Source organism: Cyprinus carpio, chromosome B4, assembly GCF_018340385.1.
Source record: "Cyprinus carpio isolate SPL01 chromosome B4, ASM1834038v1, whole genome shotgun sequence".
In the NCBI taxonomy this organism is placed as follows: Eukaryota; Metazoa; Chordata; class Actinopteri; order Cypriniformes; family Cyprinidae; genus Cyprinus; species Cyprinus carpio.
Window position 1 is genome coordinate 27,927,073 of NC_056600.1, and position 22,692 is coordinate 27,949,764.

The following is a 22,692-nucleotide window of genomic DNA, read 5'->3' on the forward strand; positions in this document are numbered from 1 at the left end:
CCCGTGTCTGAAGCATACAATGAAAAAACACCAACAAATTGGCCGGCGACAGCCCCTGACGTCACTACCGGTGCGACTATAGATAAATAGGAGCCGGGAGAACACGTCATTCTTTTCTTCATCTTCACTGACCATTTTGTTTGAAGCGTACAGCGTTTAGGAGTGCATGTTTCTCGCCAAAGGCTTTGCTCTGATACAGGCAGTTCACACGGCTCGCGTGCTGTGTGTGTGCGCTGAAGAGCAAGTGCATTCTGCTCTTGAGGGAGTTAGATTCGCTCTGCTGTGCTCATTGTGAGGCATTCGCGGGACTACTAAGGGAGATGTGAGTATTTTACCATTTACCCGAGTTTGTAGACGCCATGTGCATGAGTGCGTTCGCCTTTCGCGGGAATAGACATTTACATTTTATGTATTTAGCAGATGCTTTTATCCAAAGCGACTTACTTTTTTTTTTTTTTTTGGCTAACATGTGTTCCCCTGGGAATCGAACCCACAACCTTTTGCGCTGCTAACGCAATGCTGTACCACTGAGCCACAGGAACACACATGCATTCGCGGCAGCAATAGAGATGCATTCGCGGCAGCAGTTTAGTTCGCGAAAACGGAGCGTTTAGCTCCCGTGGGAGCTGAATGCATGCTCCGCATCACGATAACCACATTGAGAAGTCTTCTTTTAAGACTTCCTCCTTGCAAAGCGAGCACTAGCAAAACGTTTAGAGGATGTGTGCATCCATGTCATCATTATTGATACCCAATGACACACGATCTCTGCGTTGTTTGTTTGGGCTAAGAGCACGCACGCAATGTCCATGAGGGGGCAATTTGCGTGCATTTGTGAGCGTTTTTTTTTTTTTTTTTTTTTAAAGCTCTGCTCTCGTTTTTCCCTCTTTTCAAGGAAAGAGGGGCAGACATCTACCTCCCGCGAGCTGTTGGAGGTTATGGATCAAGTCCAACCTTGTCGTGGAAGCGTGCTAAGAAGGTGACGGCGCAAGGTCATCTCGATGAGCGTTATCTTTCTGGCCATAGCCCTCCAGCTCAGGTGAGCCTTCCATTTCTTCCTGATCTCCATACAGAGATCAAGTAGAAATGGAAGAGGCCGTTTTTCTTACGCATCCATCGATTCCAGCATACTATGCATAGTATGCAATATCGAGGTGATTCGCAAAAACGGTTCAGGATGAGGTAGCTGAGTTGCACCGCACCACGGATTTCGCCCTCCGTGCTACTAAGCAGGCAGCCTCTGCCATTGGCAGGTCTATGGTGGCCATGGTAGTAAAGGAGAGACATCTGTTGGTGAACCTGGCAGATATTGGGAAGAAAGTAAGGCTTTCTTCTTGATGCTCTGGTCTCGCCTTCCGAATTTTTTGGTGCCTCCATTGAGACGGTGGTCGAGAGGTTCAGGGAGGTGAAAGCGCGCTCAGCGGCCTTCAATCCTTCACGAACATCCAGGTTTGAGCCCGAACAACATAGGGGTCCTGGTCCGTCCCGGTCTGAAGATCAGAGACTGACAAAGAAGGCTATTGTCACTGCTCGTGCTCCTCCCCCACCTGCGAGTGATCCAGACAACGCGTCATCGCTTTCGTCCGGATCAGAGTGATACTTCAGTATCTACTCACTCCCTTTGGGGGTTTTACATCTGCCCTTATCTTCCCCTTCCTAATTCCCCTGTAACCACCAGCTCTCCACCTGACCGAGGTTAGGTGGGAACTTCCTGCATTACAGTCTTCTCTTGAGCGGGGCTCCAGCGCGAGAACAGGGTGGGTGAGTATGATCCATTCTATATATATATATATATATATATATATATATATATATATATATATATATATATATATATATATATATATATAGATAGATAGATATATATATATATATATATATATATATATATATATATATATATATATATATATATATATATAGATAGATATAGATATATGTATTATTTTGCTGGAGGTTATGTGTGTATAATCCTCTGTGAGATTCTTTGCAGTGTCTTCTGGACTGGATTCAGAACCAGGTGCTCGACTTGCAGTGCTTCCTCACTCTTCAATATTATGTCCAGCTGGTATGATAGCCCTGATTCTGGATTCATGCTTTCTGGATCATGCAGCCAGGTCATAGGCTTCTGCGGGAGCCTTCTTGATCATCAGGCCCCCGGCACCGCACTGCAAGAATTTTCTGGATGTCTGGCCAGGTCGCCCTGAGGGGCCTCCTGGTCATCTGGATATCCCTTCTTGCTGACGCATCGAGTGGGAAGTATAGGTGGCATTTGCGAGAATCTTCTTGGCAGTGTCTCAGGCAGTGCTCCCCTCGCCAGAGGATTGTAAATTTGAGCTTGCCTCTCCCGTGTGGTTCGACACCTCTGCGATGCTTAGGAAGCTTTGAGTACACATGCTAAGCTCTGTGTACTCTCTGAAATCCATATGGTGGTAAGTGTGCACGTTGGACACTTTGCGCACTTTCTGAAATCCACGTAAGTGGTAAGTTTGCACGCAAGACTCTGCGCACTTTCTGAAATCCTGTACGGTAAGGGTTACGTGCTCAGCTTCGTTCCCTTTCTTCGAGTTGGTTAGACCTTGGTTCCTTGGGCTCCACTCAACCAGTGTGTTTTTATTAATTTAATTGGTAATTTACTTGAAAGACTAATGCTTGTGAATAATGCTTGTGCAGTCATTCAGTGTGCCCCTTAGCTTTGTCTGGGTGGGTATTGAAATAGTTTTTTGGTATCCTCAAGTCAAGATGAAGGGTACTTCTTAAGAGGAGTGACTACCACTTTACATGCGGACCAGCTGTGATCACTACATGCTGTGCTCTGCACAATTTTTGTCAACAACAACAAAAAAGCTGATTTCTGTAACAGCAACTGGGTGGAGGAAATTTGTGAAGCCACAGTAAACTTCGTTCGGTAAAGTCAGCAAATGCACTGCCAGAAAATTGTTAGTAGCAACACTGCGAGAGAGGCTCTAACGAAGCACATCACTTATCACTTTCCCCTTCACACAGTGCACCTTCATTAACATCTGTATGAAACACATGAGACTCATAACACTTAGGTAAATTTAGTGATATTCCAAATTCTTAAACCTGAATCTTTCATACCAAATAAAAAAAAGAAAGAAGTGACAGTGCAGAATGGAGCATGTTAAACAACATACAAAATACTTCTGAATTTTAAATCAGAAGAGTTCCATACAAAACAAAAGAACAAAAAATGACAAGGAAGTGTAGTGCGGTACAAAATAATATTTGTGTAAATTATCTTCTGGCAAAACTGTGCGGACGGTGTCTCTACAGACAACAGCAGCCTTTCTGTGTGCTTGTTTGTGAATGTGCATACTGTTCAGTGTGTGTGTGAATGTACACTGGACAAAATTATAAACGCAACACTTTTGTTTTTGCCCCCATTTTCCATGAGCTGAACTCAAAGATCTAAGACTTTTTCTATGTACACAAAAGACCTATTTCTCTCAAATATTGTTCACAAATCTGTATAAATCTGTGTTAGTGAGCACTTCTCCTTTGCCGAGATAATCCATTCACCTCACAGGTGTGGCATATCAAGATGCTGATTAGACAGCATGATTATTGTACAGGTGTGCCTTAGGCTGGCCACAATAAAAGGCCACTCTAAAATGTTCAGTTTTACTGTATTGGGGGGTCCAGGGGGTCCGAAAACCAGTCAGTATCTGGTGTGACCACCATTTGCCTCACGCAGTGCAACACATCTCCTTCACATAGAGTTGATCAGATTGTTGATTGTGGTCTGTGGAATGTTGGTCCACTCCTCTTCAATGGCTGTGTGAAGTTGCTGGATATCGGCAGGAACTGGAACACACTGTCGTATACGCCGATCCAGAGCATCCCAAACATGCTCAATGGGTGACATGTCCGGTGAGTATGTTTTCAGCTTCCAGGAATTGTGTACAGATCCTTTGCAGCATGGAGACGTGCATTATCATGCTGCAACATGAGGTGATGGTCGTGGATGAATGGCACAACAGTGTGCCTCAAGATCTCGTCACAGTATCTCTGTGCATTCAAAATGCCATCAATAAAATGCACCCGTGTTCATTGTCTATAACATACGCCTGCCCATACCATAACCCCACCGCCACCATAGGCCATTTGATCCACAACGTTGATATCAGCAAACCACTCACCCACACAATGCCATACACGCTGTCTGCCATCCGCCCTGTACAGTTAAAACCGGGATTCATCCGTGAAGAGAACACCTCTCCAAAGTGCCAGATGCCATTGAATGTGAGCATTTGCCCACACAAGTCAGTTACGACGACGAACTGCAGTCAGGTCGAGATCTCAATGAGGGCAACAAGCATGCAGATGAGCTTCCCTGAGATGGTTTCTGACAGTTTTTGCAGAAATTATTTGGTTATGCAAACCGATTGTTGCAGCAGCTGTCCGGGTGGCTGGTCTCAGACGATCTTGGAGGTGAAGATGCTGGATTGGAGGTCCTGGGCTGGTGTGGTTACATGTGGTCAGCGGTTCTGAGGCCAGTGGGATGTACTGCCAAATTCTCTGAAACGCCTTTGGAGATGGCTTATGGTAGAGAAATTAACATTCAATTCACGGCAACAGCTCTGGTGAACATTCCTGCAGTCAGCATGCCAATTGCACGCTCCCTCAAAACTTGCGACATCTGTGGCATTGTGCTGTGTGATAAAGCTGCACATTTTAGAGTGGCCTTTTATTGTTGCCAGCCTAAGGCACACCTTTGCAATAATCATGCTGTCAAATCAGCATCTTGATATGCCACACCTGTGAGGTGGATGGATTATCTTGGCAAAGGAGAAGTACTCACTAACACAGATTTAGACAGATTTGTGAACAATATATATGTGTGTATATATATATATACACATATATACATACATATGTATATAATATATGTTGGAGGTTGCACTGAACAAATCGACTAGTTGACTTCAATGCTCTGCCATGACGCTTTAAGCTTGACATCGACTAGTCGCTGGTCCTATAGAGGGCACAACAGTATAAAAAATCTTTGAAGGACTTCCACATTTACACTCTGTTTCCACAAGACATGTGTGATTATATTACTGGATGCTCAAAATTGAACAGGAGGATGCACGTTTTAAACAGCTTATTGTACAGGTAAGTTAATCGCCGTTCTTATATATTGCACTGCTGCACTGTAACGCACACACATACAACAGCACATACAACACGCGCAGATCACGAACACACAGAATCATTCAGCGTGGAAATGTATTGTCAACACAGATTTCTCAAAATAGCTTAGAAACTGAATAGTTCTAGCATATATTTCTTAATAATAAAAAACATCTTTACTACTAGTAGAGAGATGCTGCCAGGTAGACTGAATTTACAAATGCAATCGCTCTCACTAATGCATTCATATGAATTTAATCTTTACTGTGCTACTTTATCTGTATCTGTTTTATGACGAGCTGAAATCTGTGAGAAATATAGCGACCCAAAGACAGAAGAACTGATAAAAATGAGCTGTTATAGGAGCAATAGCCATGTGGGCAGCACTATGTTATATGCCATAGCTGTGCACAAGATGTTTATCACAGCTCCAGACTTATTTGTTCATTAATGAGATCATCAGCGACTAGTCGACTTCAAATATCATCACATAAAAATCGACTTTAAAGGTCGACCCAAAGGTTGCGGGTTCGAGTCTCGTACCGGCAGAGATTGTAGGTGGGGGGAGTGAATGTACAGTGCTCTCTCCACCTTCAATACCACGACCGAGGTGCCCTTGAGCAAGGCACCGAAGCCCCAGCTGAAGGGTGCCGCAGCAAAAAATTTGTGTTCACGGTGTGTGTGTTCACCGCTGTGTGTGTGTACTTTGGATGGGATAAATGCAGAGCACTAATTCCGAGTATGGGTCACCATACTTGGCCACATATCACTTTCACTTTCAGTATTTCTCTTAAAACATGTAAACATTTGAACTTTTCTTACTTTTGCACTGAGAATGTAGATAAGGATAATAGGGCAGTTGGTGTGGATGTTGTGTATGTGGGTGATAAGGGTGCTTGATTGCAATCTTGTAGGTGTGGTCCGGCATGAGTCACATAAACAAGCACTGCATCGGTCTTTTCGGACATTGAAAAAAAAAAAAAAATCAATTTCGCCTTAATTAAATTTGGCTTATTCAATTTATTTTTATCTATATCATACATAAAAACAAAACCCAACCAAAATCAAAACTAAAAACAACAATAATATTAAAAAAAAAATATAAAATTTAAAAAAGAATAACAATACAAATATTTGTATTTATATTCTTTACATTTTGTATTTATATTTATAACCCCTGCCTAGGAACAATCAGGAGGACTGTTTAAGTCAGACACTTCCACACACTCTACTGAGTATCGTTACAATTATGTAGTTGCCATTACACTTTAGAATTTGTGCATTTCAGCAGCAGTTTCCTTCACTCTTTCTGAATAACAAACCAGATGAGACTGAGTGTGTGAGTGTTTATTTCTGACTGTTATTCTTCTGATTCACACCTCGCTTCCTCGAGGAAAACAGGAAGTAGGTTTCACTTGTATTACAGAAGTTAGAGAAATTTCAGAGCTGCTGTTCAACACAATGGTTTCAGAGGAGGAAAGAGAAAGACCTACAAATATTATTTGAGGTGAGTTTTGTCTTTAGCTGTTTTCATGTACTGTAGTCTTATGATGTGTCATTGGTCATTTTGTGCTTCTGAGACTTTAATACTGTGCTGAAGTCATTTTGATGATTTTATTTTAACATTTTTATGCCATAATCAAACAGATGCTCAAGTGTGTCTAAGTGAATCACAGAAAGCTGCTCATTCTGATATTGTTGTCAAATGTTGTAAAACCCGTGTTTCTCATTTTACTGTTTATTAGTGAGTCTGTGATTCTTAAAGGGTTACTCCACCCCAAAATGAAAATGGTAATTTATTACTCACCCTTATGTCGTTCCAAACCTGTAAGACCTCATTTTATCTTCAGAACACAAATTACGATATTTTGCTGTGCTCTGGGAGCTCTCTGACCCTCCCATAGACAGCAATGTAAGTTACACAATCAAGGCTCAAAAATGTAGCAAGGAGATTGTTAAAATAATTTATGTGACATCAGGGACTCCACCATAACTTTACGAAGCTACGAGAATACTTTTTGTACACATAGAAAACAAAAATAATGACTTTATTCAACGATTTATCTCCTCCGCATCACCCTAGCGCCATGTAAGAGACTATCCACTGAACACAAACAGCGTATGTTGTCTTGTGTCAGCCGCACCACACGGATATGTTTTCTACGTTTATTTATGCTTTGATTTGAATGAAAAATGTATCCGTGTGGTATTACACTATTGCAGCAGTAAGCGAACCATTCATGTTAGATACGTGGTCTGTAAAGACCTGAATATGTACTTATGATTGGTGAAACATTTATGCATTTAAGGGTTAAACCATCAGCACAGGTCTAAAAACGTATAAATAATAGTGTAAACTGCAAGTAAATGAAGTAATGCAGCTGCAGAATCACACAGACAAATACAATTACTCATTTGACCATTAGAGGTTCACACAATGCAATTGACTAGTAGGGTAAGATGGGGAAAGATGCCTCTGAAAGAACAGTGTGAATTTACTTTTAAATTGTAACATTTATATACAGGCTTCAACTGACTAAATCTCACCAACGTTAATATACAGATGAAATGTGACCCTGAACCACAAAAGCAGTCATAAGTGTCAATTTTTCAAAATTCAGATTCATACACCATCTGAAAGCTGAGTAAATACGCTTTCCATTGATGTATGGTTTGTTATGATAGGACAGTATTTGGGCAAGATATAACTATTTGAAAATCTGGAATCTGAGGGTGCAAAAAAATCTAAATATTCAGAAAATCACCTTTAAAGTTGTCCAAATGAAGGTCTTAGCGATACATATTACTAATCAAAAATTAAGTTTTGTTATGTTTACAGTAGGAAATTTTCAAAATATCTTCATGGAACATGATCTTTACTTAATATCCTCATGATTTTTGGCGTAAAAGAAAAATCTATAATTTTGACCCATACAATGTTTTTTTGGCTATTGCTACAAATATACCCCAGTGACTTAAGACTGGACTTGTGCTCCAGGGTCACAAATGACAATTAAAAATAGTGTAGTCATTCATGAAAAGTGCTAAGATAGAGAGAAAAATTAAGATGGGGGTGGGGCTGGTTACCGCTCATCTTTCAAATGTAACAGAAAAAAAAACAATTCTTAATAAAATAGACAACTCTATTACTACCTCTACTACAAGACTTAAACACTTTCTTATCACAGCCTCCAGAATAACCGCAGGATCCATTATACTTTGCCTCCTCCTAAAACCACTCTGATATTGGGAAAATAATCCCTTATGCACCAATCTTGATATTACTATTTCCTCCATAAGTCCACAGGTCTGAGGATAATTCTATAGGTCTGTAACTGCTTAGGCTGGCCACACACTAGATGATTTTAAGGCCGATCAAATCATCTAGTGTCTGTGTTCAGAGGATTATAAGGCTAAAAATCGCTTGAACTGTCTTCACGTCTGTGGTCTCCCATGGTTTTAAAATCATTTAATATTTGAAAATCGTCTAGTGTGCGGCCAGCCTTAGTTGAGATTGATCTTTTACTGTCTTAGCAATCAGCAATATATATGTATTATATGTGTTATTACTAGTGCTGTCAAAATTAATGTGTTAACGTATGCTATTATTTTTATTTATTTTTATCAGTTTAACATGTTAAAAATATTTTACACAACACAATTAACGCAGGGGCAGAGCTAGAGTTGGCTACCCCACTCCTAACTGCTGCTTCTGGCTATTTTTTCTTGAGAAGAATTGCATTTATTTTTACACAGAATGTCTTTAGACCTCATCTAATGGTAGACTTTTCAGACTTCACCTCAGTACCAATCGCTAGTCAAACGAGCACGGAAAAGGTACATATGATGAGTGAAGAATTAATCTTAATCATGAATAATTTCATGGAAAAAAAAAAGTGATTAGTTATTTTTTAACTCTTTCCCTGCCAGCATTTTTGGAAAAAAGTTGCCAGCCACAGCCAGCATTTTTGATGATTTTCACTAAAATGTTATGGCCCCCAGAACATTTTGTTGTATAAATATCTGAAAAATTTATCAAAATAAAGTACAGAACCTCTATTTTGAAACAAACAACAAACAAAAAATCAGTTTTGTTCTAACTTCAAGCATTCTTTTTTAAAAATCAATAATTTAGTGTAGGTAGGTTAAAAAAAGCAACATTTTGAGCAACAGGATGAGAAAATCACCTTTTAATCAAATACTCAGCATTTCACTGGGTAACATTAGGCAGTTTTCATGTACAGTATATGTGGTTTAGTGTTGATGATCACATTATTTTTCATATGCATGGGGAAATCGTGGCCTAGTGGTTAGAGAGTTTGATTCTTAACCCTAAGGTTGTGGGTTCAAGTCTCGGGCCAGCAATACCACGACTGAGGTGCCCTTGAGCAAGGCACCGAACCCTCAACTGCTCCCCGGGTGCCGCAGCATAAATGATGCCCACTGCTCCGGGTGTGTGTTCACGGTGTGTGTGTGTTCACTGCTGTGTGTGATGGGTTAAATGCAGAGCACAAATTCTGAGTATGGGTCACCATACTTGGCTGTATGTCACGTCACTTTAATACATAGGAGATAGCTTGTTTTTGCATCTTACTCTCTATGTTTTTGATCGGCATGTTCTAGACTCATTCAGGAGATGCATAATAGCACCCCCAGTGTAAACACTAAACCAGGAAAATTCTGTTTTCCGGGGAAAGAGTTAATCAGTTGACAGCACTAGTTCTTACATGTTTTATTAAACAAACCAAGTGCTGTCTTGCCCATACTTAATGTGTGTAGTATATTTGTTTGTATCCTGATTAAACTTTAAGGCCAGTTTGACTTTAAGGCAAATTCTGGTTTAACAGGTTTAAGTTCTGAAAAAAACACCCCCCTCCAGAGTCCTAAAAATGCACAATTTAAAACTTTCAGAACTTCTGTCATACACAGTTAACTGGAGAAACAAGAAATAACTACATTATCATTTATGGTTGGCAAATACTACTTCATAAGATACTGAAAAAAAGATTTAAAAGTGTCATGTACTACAATTATTATACACTTACAGTATCATGTACATTTCTATTGTTTTGCTAATATATATATATATATATATATATATATATATATATATATATATATATATATATATATATATATATATATTATTTAATGATGATTAATTTGCCTCTGCTCACAGCTTTATAATCCAAATAACATTTGCACTTAGATCTCCTTGTTCTGCAGCTGTTAATTGGTGAAGGACAATGGCGTCTTTTAAAGATCTGCTCATGGACTCACTGAAGGAGCTAGTAGAAGATGAATTGGAGGAGTTTCAGTGGCACTTAGAGAAAGATCATGAGGGTATATCAAAGTCTGAAATTCAGAATGCAAATAGGTTAAAAACAGTGGATAAGATAGTGGCGTGTTTTGGACCAGAAGAAGCTGTGAAGATCATGGTTGACACCCTGAGGAAGATGAAGCAGAATGAGCTGGCTGAACAGTTAGAGAACAAACACAAGAAAGGTAATGTTTAAATCACTGTGACTGTAATGTGATTGATTGTTTACCAGTTTGATGGTTTGACTAACTTTCCTCTTTGCTGATGTGACTGTTTGATTTATGTTTCTCAGTGAGTGTTTCTCTCACGGCTCAGGCTGACGGCAATACGAACACATCTGTCTGTTTTGGAGCTAATTCAGGTCAGATCTGGAGTAAATAACAATCACTGTCTGTAAATGTTTACAGTAGTATAAAAGCCTTTAATAAACAACTGTATCACATTATGAGAATTTGTTTACTAAAGTTAACCAGTAGTTGGCACTGTCATCAAACTGATTCAGTATCATCAAGGCATGATTGCAATCACATATACAAAGATTCATTTAAGCCAGTCAAAACATGTAGTAAATACAGTCTAGATTATGTGGAAGCCATTCATCAGCTTTTGTTAACATTGGTCACCATGGCCTAAAGATGGTCTGAATCAATCCAACAAGTCATCTGGCAAGAACATAAACATATTCAGAAGTTGTAAAATTAAAAATCAAGTTGTAAAGGGTAGACTGTGCAGTATAAATTGAATCTGTCTGCATCAGTTATTTATAACGATCATGTTTATAGGAAAAAGTATGTCAATTTTGTTTAATGCTTTTTTGTCAATCTCATTTATTTGTTTTTAATCATAGAGCTGCAAAACTTCTTGAGAACTCACAAAAACAAAATGAAGAAGAAAGCAAAATATATTTTTGAAGGCAACCAAGAAAATAACACAGATCTCAAGGCTGTTTACACAAAAGTGTTCATCACAGAGGGAGATATGAAAGATGTTAATCAGGAACATGAGATTCAACAGATTGATGATGCTTTCAAGAAGAGAAAAACACAGGACAAACCAATTCAATGCAATGATATATTTACTGAACTGAGGAAAAACGATGAGGAGAAGATTGTGCTGACCAAGGGAGTCGCTGGCATCGGAAAAACTGTCTCTGTGCACAAATTCATCCTGGACTGGGCAGAAGGAAACACCAATCAGGATATAGACTGTGTGTTCCTGCTTCCATTTAGAGAGATCAACATGATTAAAGACAGAGAGGTCAATCTCCATGAGTTTCTGCTGAAATTTTATCCTTTATTGAAGAACCTGGGGAAATCAAAGCTATATGAGGAATGTAAGCTAGCATTTATATTTGATGGACTTGATGAGAGTCAATTGCCGTTGAACTTCAAAAGTGAAACACTGGACACTGTTCAGGAAAGAGCATCTCTAGATGTACTGTTTACAAGTCTGGTCAAAGGGACTCTGCTTCCATCAGCTCTTGTGTGGGTGACATCACGACCAGCAGCGGCCAATCAGATCCCTCGTCGGTGTGTGGGTTTGTTCACAGAGGTGCGAGGATTCACTGACCAACAGAAGGAGGAGTACTTCAGAAAGAAAATCACAGATGAAAGTCTGGCCTCCAGAATCATCTCACACATTAAGACGTCTCGTAGTCTCTACATCATGTGCCACATTCCTGTATTCTGCTGGATCACAGCCACAGTACTTCAGGATATTCTCATTGAGAACAATGCAGAGAACATCAGCACAACACTCACTGAAATGTACATTCACTTCCTGCTGATACAGATGAACATGAAGAACCAGAAGTATGATGGAAAAGAACAAAGACAACGCACAAAGCTCTTACATTCAAATAGAAAAATGATTCTGAAGTTAGCCAAGCTAGCGTTTAAACAGCTAGAGAAGGAAAAAATTGTGTTCTATGAGGAAGATCTGGAAGAATGTGGTATTGATGTGAGTAAAGGCACTGAGTTCACAGGAATGATTGCTGAGATCTTTAAGAAGGAAAATGGACTTTATGAGACAAAGGTCTTCTGCTTTGTGCATCTGAGTGTTCAAGAGTTCCTCGCTGCAGTGCATGTGTTTATCTGCTACCTGAAGAAGAACATGCGAGAGCTTAGTTTTTTCTTTGAACATTCACAAACTACAGCCAGACAAAAGCTTCAGGTCTTTTTTAGAAATGTCACATTCCATGACTTAACAAAGAGGGCCACTGAAAAGGCAATGCAGAGTAAGAGAGGACATCTGGACCTGTTCCTGCGGTTTCTGATGGGACTTTCACTGAAATCCAGTCAAAATCTGCTCAAAGGCCTGATCACACACACTAAAGACACTAGTGGGAGCATCAGAAAAATAAGTGTACACATTAAAAAATTACAAAAAAATAACATTTCAGATGAAACTTCAGTCAACCTATTTTACTGCTTACTTGAGCTCAAAGATCATTCATTCTATGAGGAAATAAAGAGCTACTTCAGTTCAGATGAACATCCAGGAAGAGACCTCTCATCTTCAATGTGTACAGTAATGACCTACATACTGCTGATGTCAGAGATGGTGTTGGAAGAGTTCAACCCAAAGAGGTTCACATCCTCATCTTCAGACTTCAAGAGGCTCATCCCAGCTGTGAGGTGCTGCAGAAGAGCACTGTAAGTAATTTAACTCACTGCTGTTCAAGCAAACGTTTTGTTCTCTCACAAAATAATAAAATGTCAAAATGCTATGAAATATTGTGAAATATTTTCCTGCCCTGATTTTAAATCAAAGGCTACATTAAGTTATCGCAGAAAAAACAACAACTAAACATCAGAAAATAACCTGACTAAACATTGTTTTTTTTAGATTTGATGGCTGTGGTCTTGATGAAACATGCTGTGAAACTGTGTCTTTAGCTCTACAACTGTCAAACTCCCATCTGACAGAGCTGGACCTAAGTAGCAATGACCTGCAGGATTCAGGAGTGAAGCTGCTTTATGATGGACTGAAGAGTCCACACTGTCGACTAAACATACTGAGGTTTGCCAGTCACATTCACCGAATCACTATTAGGGGTGTGCCCATGTAAGGGAAACAGGTCAATTTAGCTCAAAGGGAATCATTTAAGATTTTTAAGGGAATTTGAACAGAATCACTGTTTTACGGCTGATCACTGAGACAGCCAGCGATTCGTTGAACAAGCCGTATAACATCAACTTTGCAATGGATATTAATATCCAAAATATAGTGAAAACACTATTAAATAGCACAGTAACAAGATCGGCAGTTTAAGACATTAACTTGTAAGCACAAAACACAAGATACTTCTCTTTTCAACATGAATAAGGCTTTATTAGATAAATCTAAGACATATAAACTAATCTAACACATAAGCACACACACTCACATTCACACAAGTTGCAGGAGGATAGAAAGTTAGGAAAGAATGGGTTTAAGAATGAAAATGTGAAATCCCAAGTTTACAGCAATACGTGAAATTGCATAGACATGAACAACCATCATAAACTGGCCTTTTGGCCACACCTCAAATGTTGTCTTGACCAATTAGATATTTTCTTTGCTCGGGGTGTTGCGATGTATGTCCTACCCATTCATAAATCATATGTTATCTTATCAATCACGTGGTCCGAATTTTCCCGCTCTTGCAGGGTATAATTTTGGACATGATTCCTATGATAAGAATATGATACATTTGACAAATAACTGATGGTCAGAAACGTTTCAAGCAAGAAGATTCAAACACACACATACTAAACATGAATATGAATACTTAAGCTATTCAATTGGTATTAAAAGTACATACACAATAAGTGATTAGAAACATGATAGTCAAATGTGTGGGTTTACAACATCCTGTTGCCTTTCTGAGGAATTCGGCTCCTCATGTTTCAACCAGGGTCCTGATCGAATCTTTAATTTGTCTGGTTCGGGTCTGATACGCTACACCCAAAGCGTGAATCTGCATTCAGAAAGACACAGAAAATGAATAACACATTCTATGGAGCCACTAAAGGGTAGGGCTGCCCCCTTATATTTAGTTGACTAGAAAAGGCTTGGTCAACCAACATTTTATTAGTCACAGAAAAAAAATCCATATTGGCAAAGTCACGCAGATCGTTAACGGCTGGTCTATGGTAATACAGTCCATCGGGCAGGACATCTAAATGCTCACCTTTGTATTAATCCACCCCAAATATGACTTATCATCAGAAATATGTTAGTATTAGCAACTACATGGCCGCTCAATCTAATGTTAACCTACAGAAATGTCCACTATTCAAGTGTCGGTGCGGAGTGTGGAAGCTGAACAGTAGCTCACTGCAGGACAGATGAAGGCGCCGGTGTGCTCACTTGCACTTAAAATACTGCATAATTTTTGTTCATACAGATGAGAGTAATATATCTTTTGAATCCGTAAAAACTACGTTTATTTGTGTGCACTCACAATAACAGCAAAATACACTTTTGTAAAATAATAAAAGCAAACAGGATGCTCTTTCTGCATCTTTTTTTCCAAGTTCTCGGTCTCTGTGAACTTGAGCGTGAAACTCAGTGTATATCTTTGCTGTACAGACATTAAAAATATATCTATAGAGAGTGACATGTCTACTTCTAAATGAACCAATTCAAAGTGAAAACAAATATCAGATTATGTAATCTGTATGAAACATACAGGTCCTTCTCAAAAAAAATAGCATATTGTGAAAAAGTTCATTATTTTCCATAATGTAATGATAAAAATTAAACTTTCATATATTTTAGATTCATTGCACACCAACTGAAATATTTCAGGTCTTTTATTGTTTTAATACTGATGATTTTGGCATACAGCTCATGAAAACCCAAAATTCCTATCTCAAAAAATTAGCATATCATGAAAAGGTTCTCTAAATGAGCTATTAACCTACTCATCTGAATCAACTAATTAACTCTAAACACCTGCAGAAGATTCCTGAGGCTTTTAAAAACTCCCAGCCTGGTTCATTACTCAAAACCGCAATCATAGGTAAGACTGCCGACCTGACTGCTGTCCAGAAGGCCATCATTGACACCCTCAAGCGAGAGGGTAAGACACAGAAAGAAATTTCTGAACGAATAGGCTGTTCCCAGAGTGCTGTATCAAGGCACCTCAGTGGGACCGGCTGTGGGAAGGAAAAAGTGTGGCAAAAAACGCTGCACAATGAGAAGAGGTGACCGGACCCTGAGGAAGATTGTGGAGAAGGACCGATTCCAGACCTTGGGGGACCTGCGGAAGCCATGGACTGAGTCTGGAGTAGAAACATCCAGAGCCACCGTGCACAGGCGTGTGCTTTTGAACTAGAAACAGCGGCAGAAGTGCCTGACCTGGGCTACAGAGAAGCAGCACTGGACTGTTGCTCAGTGGTCCAAAGTACTTTTTTCGGATGAAAGCAAATTTTGCATGTCATTCGGAAATCAAGGTGCCAGAGTCTGGAAGAAGACTGGGGAGAATGAAATGCCAAAATGCCTGAAAGTCCAGTGTCAAGTACCCACAGTCAGTGATGGTCTGGGGTGCCATGTCAGCTGCTGGTGTTGGTCCACTGTGTTTTATCAAGGGCAGGGTCAATGCAGCTAGCTATCAGGAGATTTTGGAGCACTTCATGCTTCCATCTGCTGAAAAGCTTTATGAGCTTTATAAGATTTCGTTTTTCAGCACGACCTGGCACCTGCTCACAGTGCCAAAACCACTGGTAAATGGTTTACTGACCATGGTATTACTGTGCTCAATTGGCCTGCCAACTCTCCTGACCTGAACCCCATAGAGAATCTGTGGGATATTGTGAAGAGAAAGTTGAGAGACGCAAGACCCAACACTCTGGATGAGCTTAAGGCCGCTATCGAAGCATCCTGGGCCTCCATAACACCTCAGCAGTGCCACAGGCTGACATTGCCTCCATGCCACGCCGCATTGAAGCAGTCATTTCTGCAAAAGGATTCCCGACCAAGTATTGAGTGCATAACTGAACATAATTATTTGAAGGTTGACTTTTTTTTGTATTAAAAACACTTTTCTTTTATTGGTCGGATGAAATATGCTAATTTTTTGAGATAGGAATTTTGGGTTTTCATGAGCTGTATGCCAAAATCATCAGTATTAAAACAATAAAAGACCTGAAATATTTCAGTTGGTGTGCAATGAATCTAAAATATATGAAAGTTTAATTTTTTTCATTACATTATGGAAAATAATGAACTTTTTCACAATATGCTAATTTTTTGAGAAGGACCTGTACATAACTATGTTTTCAGAGGCGTATAAAGACCTTACTTAATGAACCATTATGTTTTTATTTCCTTAGATTGAGTAATTTATATCTACATACACCGCGGGCCCCCTTACATGGAAGTCCCCACCATTTTTCTACTGTAGCCCTAAATGGACAAACTGCTCTACTGAGCGTGTTTCGTCACTTTGTTGTTCTTGTGAATACAACACTGACACAATGATGAACAAGTACATTAACATTCGCAAGAACATCGATTTATTGAATAATTAAGTAAATATAATTCCTTAATTTACCCTTGTAAAAAAAAAATCGCATTGCTCTCTGCTGTCTTTATACCGATGACATCTTAACCTGTGTCAGCCACCGTAGCTTCTCTAAAGGTATGGGTGAGCAGGGGACTGAGCCGTTGGTTGCAATTCGCAACCTCACTACTAGATGCCCCTAACATTCCACCTGTATTACCTGCATCTCTCTACAAACAATGAAGCTTAGTTACTTCAAAAACAGTGTTAGCTTTTTTACGCCCTCATTGCTGAAAAATATATTGCATTTCTCAGCAACAAGAGTTATGTGTTTCCTAATCAGAAATGGGACATGAACGGCCTCTTAAATTGTATCAACTACTTAGAAACTCGAGTATCAAAATAATCTCAGAGTTTCCGAGTTGGGTGGGCCATAAACTTTAAACATGGTAGAGGGGACAACTATTGCTGCTTTCATTGCTATTGTTTATTAGTTTTTTTTTCAACAATTATATCATCTTGTCTTGTCATTAAAGTAGTGCCTAGATGTGTATATATTATATCATCTTGTCTTGTCATTAAAGTAGTGCCTAGATGTGTATATATATATATATATATATATAAAGTGGGTACGGAAAGTATTCAGACCCCCTTAAATTTTTCACTCTTTGTTATATTGCAGCCATTTGCTAAAATCATTTGTTTATTTTTTTTTCCCTCATTAATGTACACACAGCACCCCATATTGACAGAAAAACACAGAATTGTTGTCATTTTTGGCACATTTATTAAAAAAGAAAAAACTGAAATATCACATGGTCCTAAGTATTCAGACCCTTTGCTCAGTATTTAGTCGAAGCACCCCTTTTGATCTAATACAGCCATGAGTCTTTTTGGGAAAGATGCAACAAGTTTTTTCACACCTGGATTTGGGGATCCTCTGCCATTCCTCCTTGCAGATCCTCTCCAGTTCTGTCAGGTTGGATGGTAAACGTTGGTGGACAGCCATTTTCAGGTCTCTCCAGAGATGCTCAATTGGGTTTAAGTCAGGGCTTTGGCTGGGCCATTCAAGAACAGTCACAGAGTTGTTGTGAAGCCACTCCTTTGTTTTAGCTGTGTGCTTAGGGTCATTGTCTTGTTGGAAGGTGAACCTTCGGCCCAGTCTGAGGTCCTGAGCACTCTGGAGAAGGTTTTCGTCCAGGATATCCCTGTACTTGGCCGCATTCATCTTTCCCTCGAGTGCAACCAGTCGTCCTGTCCCTGCAGCTGAAAAACACCCCCACAGCATGATGCTGCCACCACCATGCTTCACTATTGGGTCTGTATTGGACAGGTGATGAGCAGTGCCTGGTTTTCTCCACACATACCGCTTAGAATTAAGGCCAAAAAGTTCTATCTTGGTCTCATCAGACCAGAGAATCTTATATCTCTGTTTCTTAGCAAACTCCATGCGGGCTTTCATGTGTCTTGCACTGAAGAGAGGCTTCCGTCGGGCCACTCTGCCATAAAGCCCCGACTGGTGGAGGGCTGCAGTGATGGTTGACTTTCTCCCATCTCCCGACTGCATCTCTGGAGCTCAGCCACAGTGATTTTTGGGTTGTTCTTTACCTCTCTCATCAAGGCTCTTCTCCCCTGATAGCTCAGTTTGGCAGGACGGCCAGCTCTTGGAAGGGTTCTGGTCATCCCAAGCATCTTCCATTTAAGGATTATGGAGGACACTGTGCTCTTAGGAACCTTAAGTGCAGCAGAAATTTTTTTGTAACCTTGGCCAGATCTGTGCCTTGCCACAATTCTGTCTCTGAGCTCTTCAGGCAGTTCCTTTGACCTCATTATTCTCATTTGCTCTGACATGCACTTCTTCTTCTTCTTCTATTCCTTTCCGGCAGACTAGGCACTTCTAGTGCATTGCTGCCTCCCACTGGTGATAAAGATAATCTACATTAAAGCTCCCCCTAGCCTATATTTTCCAATATATGCCAGTGGCCTTTAGGAAGTGAAGTAATTCCAATGCTCTTTCTATTTGATTAGGACCATCACCCATCAGAGTTTTAACAGAGACTAAATCAACTCCCAGAACATTTAGACCAATGAATAACAGTCTCTTTTCTTCAGCATATCTCGGACAGAACATAATGACATGCTTGACAGACTCCTGTACTCCACAGGCTTGACACTTGCCGTCCATGTGCTTTCCCACCAGAAACAGCCCACTTGCCAATCCACAATGACCCAGTCTTAGTCGGGCCAACTTAATCTGATCCATCCGAGGCAGGATCAATTGAATTCCCAGGGTTGACTAATGGTATTATGTCATAGAACTTCCTCCCGCTAATGTCTTTACTCCACTCGTGCTGCCATTGCTGTGTAAGTCTTTCATTAATGATGCTGCGGCACTCCAGTCTATCAAATGGCAATGCCTCCACCTCCACATTTCCCCTAACTAAACTTGCCCTAGCAGCCTCATCAGCAGCCTCATTCCCCTCAACCCCCCACATGTGCTGGAACCCACAAGAAACCCACACTACACCCCCGTCTCTCTAATCTATAAACACTTGTTAAGATCTCCCCGACTAAATCTAACCTAGCCCCTCCTCTTTCTCTCCCCCTATCGCCATCAAGCCAGATAGCGAGTCAGAACAAATGATGGCTTTTTCCACCCCACCTTCTTCCACCCACCTCAGAGCCCATATGATTGCTACTAGTTCAGCCGTAAAGATTGAAAGACCATCAGGCAATCTATGACACTGTCTAACATGGAAATACGGAACATATAAACCAAAGCCCACTTTTTTACTCTCAGGGTTTCTAGATCCATCTGTATAAATATCTATGTAGCTATTCCACAAATTCCTAAGATGCTCCTGTACATACTGACATGCAGTGTGAGCTGTAAGGTCTTATGTAGACAGGTGTGTGGCTTTCCTAATCAAGTCCAATCAGTATAATCAAACACAGCTGGACTTAAATGAAGGTGTAGAAACATCTGAAGGATGATCAGAAGAAATGGACAGCACCTGAGTTAAATATATGAGTGGTACAGCAAAGGGTCTGAATACTTAGGACCATGTGATATTTCAGTTTTTCTTTTTAATAAATCTGCAAAAATGTCAACAATTCTGTGTTTTTCTGTCAATATAGGGTGCTGTGTGTACATTAATGAGGAAGAAAATGAACTTAAATGATTTTAGCAAATGGCTGCAATATAATAAAGAGTGAAAAATTGAAGGGGTCTGAATACTCTCCGTACCCACTCTCTCTCTCTATATATATATATATATATATATATTTATATATATATATATATATATATATATATACACAATATATATATATATATATATATATATATATATATATATATATAGGCAACGCGCTGTCTAGTGAACGGGCACACATTGTGAAAGGGCCTGCGATAACCTCCCGTTGCTGAGGTGCATTGAAAGACGATGACCTTGTATCGACGATAGCCAGAGATATTGCCAAAACATCAGTTATTCATGTCATGATCTGGTCACTGAACTGCCGTTAATTCACCACACAGACTTTCACACTACACAGTACACCCTGGACTACATTTCCCATGATCCATTGCACCAATCACAAGTTCACCTGATAACAATCACACCATGCACCTGAAATCAATCACACACACACAGCACATCATCAGACACGCTTTATAAGCATTGGACTTCTTCTCACACATGGCCGAGTATTGTCTAGCAGTTATTTCTTTCCTAGCGATAGCTACACTACGGAGCCTGTCTAGTTTTCATTTTCTAGTCATTGCCTTGTCTTGCCTTGCCTGTTTACTTGTTTTTTGATCCTTGCCTGTGTATTCTGGATATCCTCTTGTCTTGCCGTTCGGACTCTGTTTACCCCTTGCCTGGATTATTGCCTGTTGTTGGATTACGCATTTGCCTCGCCCTCTGGATAATGTTTGCTGTCGTTTGACCCACATCTGTTACGGATTACTCTTCAGTCTCACCTTCTATATCTCTGTTTGCCATTGTTTGATTCTTACCTGTTTTGACCATGTCATTCAATACAGCCTTGCACATGGATCCGCTCGCCTCACGTCCTGTTCAGCCCGTAACAGAATACTCGGCCCCACAAGGATCCAGCGGCTTTCCTGAATGATACTGGCCAGGTATGGATACTGCAAGACTGTTATTAGCTCTCGAGCAGGGCACTCGATCACTCGAGAGCTATATTCAAGAGTATTTAGATCTTGCATGTTTTTTGTGGTTTTATGGACTATACTTTGTTGACCTTTGGTTCAACATTCACTGTGGGTGTCGCGGAGGCACACAACCCCGGACTCACTCACGTAATGGCTGCCGCACTGGGGCACGATCACAAAATGGTGGTGGCAGCCGAACCTGATCGCGAAATGGCAGCAGAGCTTGAACCACCAGAGCCACTGCACAAGATGGCCGCCAGCCCGGAGCCACTGCACAAGATGGCCGCCAGCCCAGAGCCACTGCACAAGAAGGCCGCCAGCCCGGCGCCACTGCACAGGATGGCCGCCAGGTCAGCTCAAGTCAACGTTGACCTTCCAGAGTCAGGTCAAGTCACCGTTGACCTTCCAGAGTCAGGTCAAGTCACCGCTGATCTTCCAGAGCCTCGTCATGTCTCAGCTGAACTTCCAGGGCCTCGTCACGTCTCAGCTGAACTTCCAGGGCCTCGTCACGTCTCACCTGAACTTCCAGAGCCTCGTCACGTCTCAGCTGATCATCCAGAGCCTCGTCTCATCCAGCCCGGCGCCAATGCACAAGATGGCCGCCAGCCCGGCGCCACTGCACAAGATGGCCGCCAGCCAGGAGCCACTGCACAAGATGGCCGCCAGCCCGGTGCCACTGCACAAGATGGCCGCCAGCCCGGTGCCCCAGGACAAAATGGCCGCCAATCCAGAACCCGCTCCTCGCATGCACCCTCTAGAGGGAGGTCGGGTCATGGCACTTCCTCCAGAAATGGCAGCCACAGCTGCTCTTCCATAGTCAGGTCAAGTCACTGGTGACCTTCCAGAGTCAAGTAAAGTCACCGCTGATCTTCCAGAGCCTCTTTAACTTCCAGAGCCTCGTCACGTCTCAGCTGAACTTCCAGAGCCTCGTCACATCCTGTCTGTTGCGCCAAGCAATGTTCTCTCTGCTTGCTGTGTTGCTGTCAAGGAGACTGTTATTGCTGTGGAACCTCCAGAGGTGGCGGCAACTGCTGCAGAACCTTCGGAGGTGTCAGTAGTATCCATCCATGAACTCACTGCTTGTCCTGTCACGGCCACGGAGGCCATCCATGAACTAGATGCCTGTCCTGTCACGGCCATGGAGGACATCCACTAATTCACTGCCTGTCCTGTCACAGCCACGGAGGCCATCCATGAACTCATGGCCTGTCCTGTCACGGCTATGAAGGCCGTCAGTGAACTCTTCCTGTCCTGTCTCAGCTATGGAGGCTGTGTGGGAACTTTCTACCCACCTTATCACGGCCACGGAGGCCGCCATTAATCTGTTTGTTCTCTGTTTCAGTCCTACCTGACCAAACTTGCTCTCCTGTGCCATCGACTCCACTGTGGTGGTCCTCTGCTCCGCCCTGGTGGGCTTCTGTCCTGTCTGATCGACTGTGGTGGTCCTCTGCTCCACCCTGGTGGGCATCTGTCCCATCTGCTCGGCTGTGGTGGTCCTCTGCTCCGCCCTGGTGGGCTTCTGTCCCATCTGCTCGGCTGTGGGGG

General features: G+C 41.2%; 1 protein-coding gene across 2 annotated transcripts in view; it reads left to right on the forward strand.

Moving 5' to 3' along the window:
* The first annotated feature begins 6,519 nt into the window (after positions 1–6,519).
* Positions 6,520–22,692, forward strand: part of LOC109099950 (NACHT, LRR and PYD domains-containing protein 12-like) — a 55,998-nt gene continuing 39,825 nt past the window's right edge. The window contains exons 1-5 of one of the 2 annotated variants that reach the window (XM_042722825.1): positions 6,520–6,664; positions 10,384–10,662; positions 10,770–10,838; positions 11,325–13,131; positions 13,325–13,498. In XM_042722825.1, the coding sequence (XP_042578759.1) occupies positions 10,404–10,662; positions 10,770–10,838; positions 11,325–13,131; positions 13,325–13,498 (2,309 nt within the window). In that variant the 5' untranslated portion in view covers positions 6,520–6,664; positions 10,384–10,403. Of the gene's footprint in view, positions 6,665–10,366; positions 10,663–10,769; positions 10,839–11,324; positions 13,132–13,324; positions 13,499–22,692 lie in introns of both variants that reach the window. The other variant, XM_042722824.1, reaches the window with a different exon arrangement.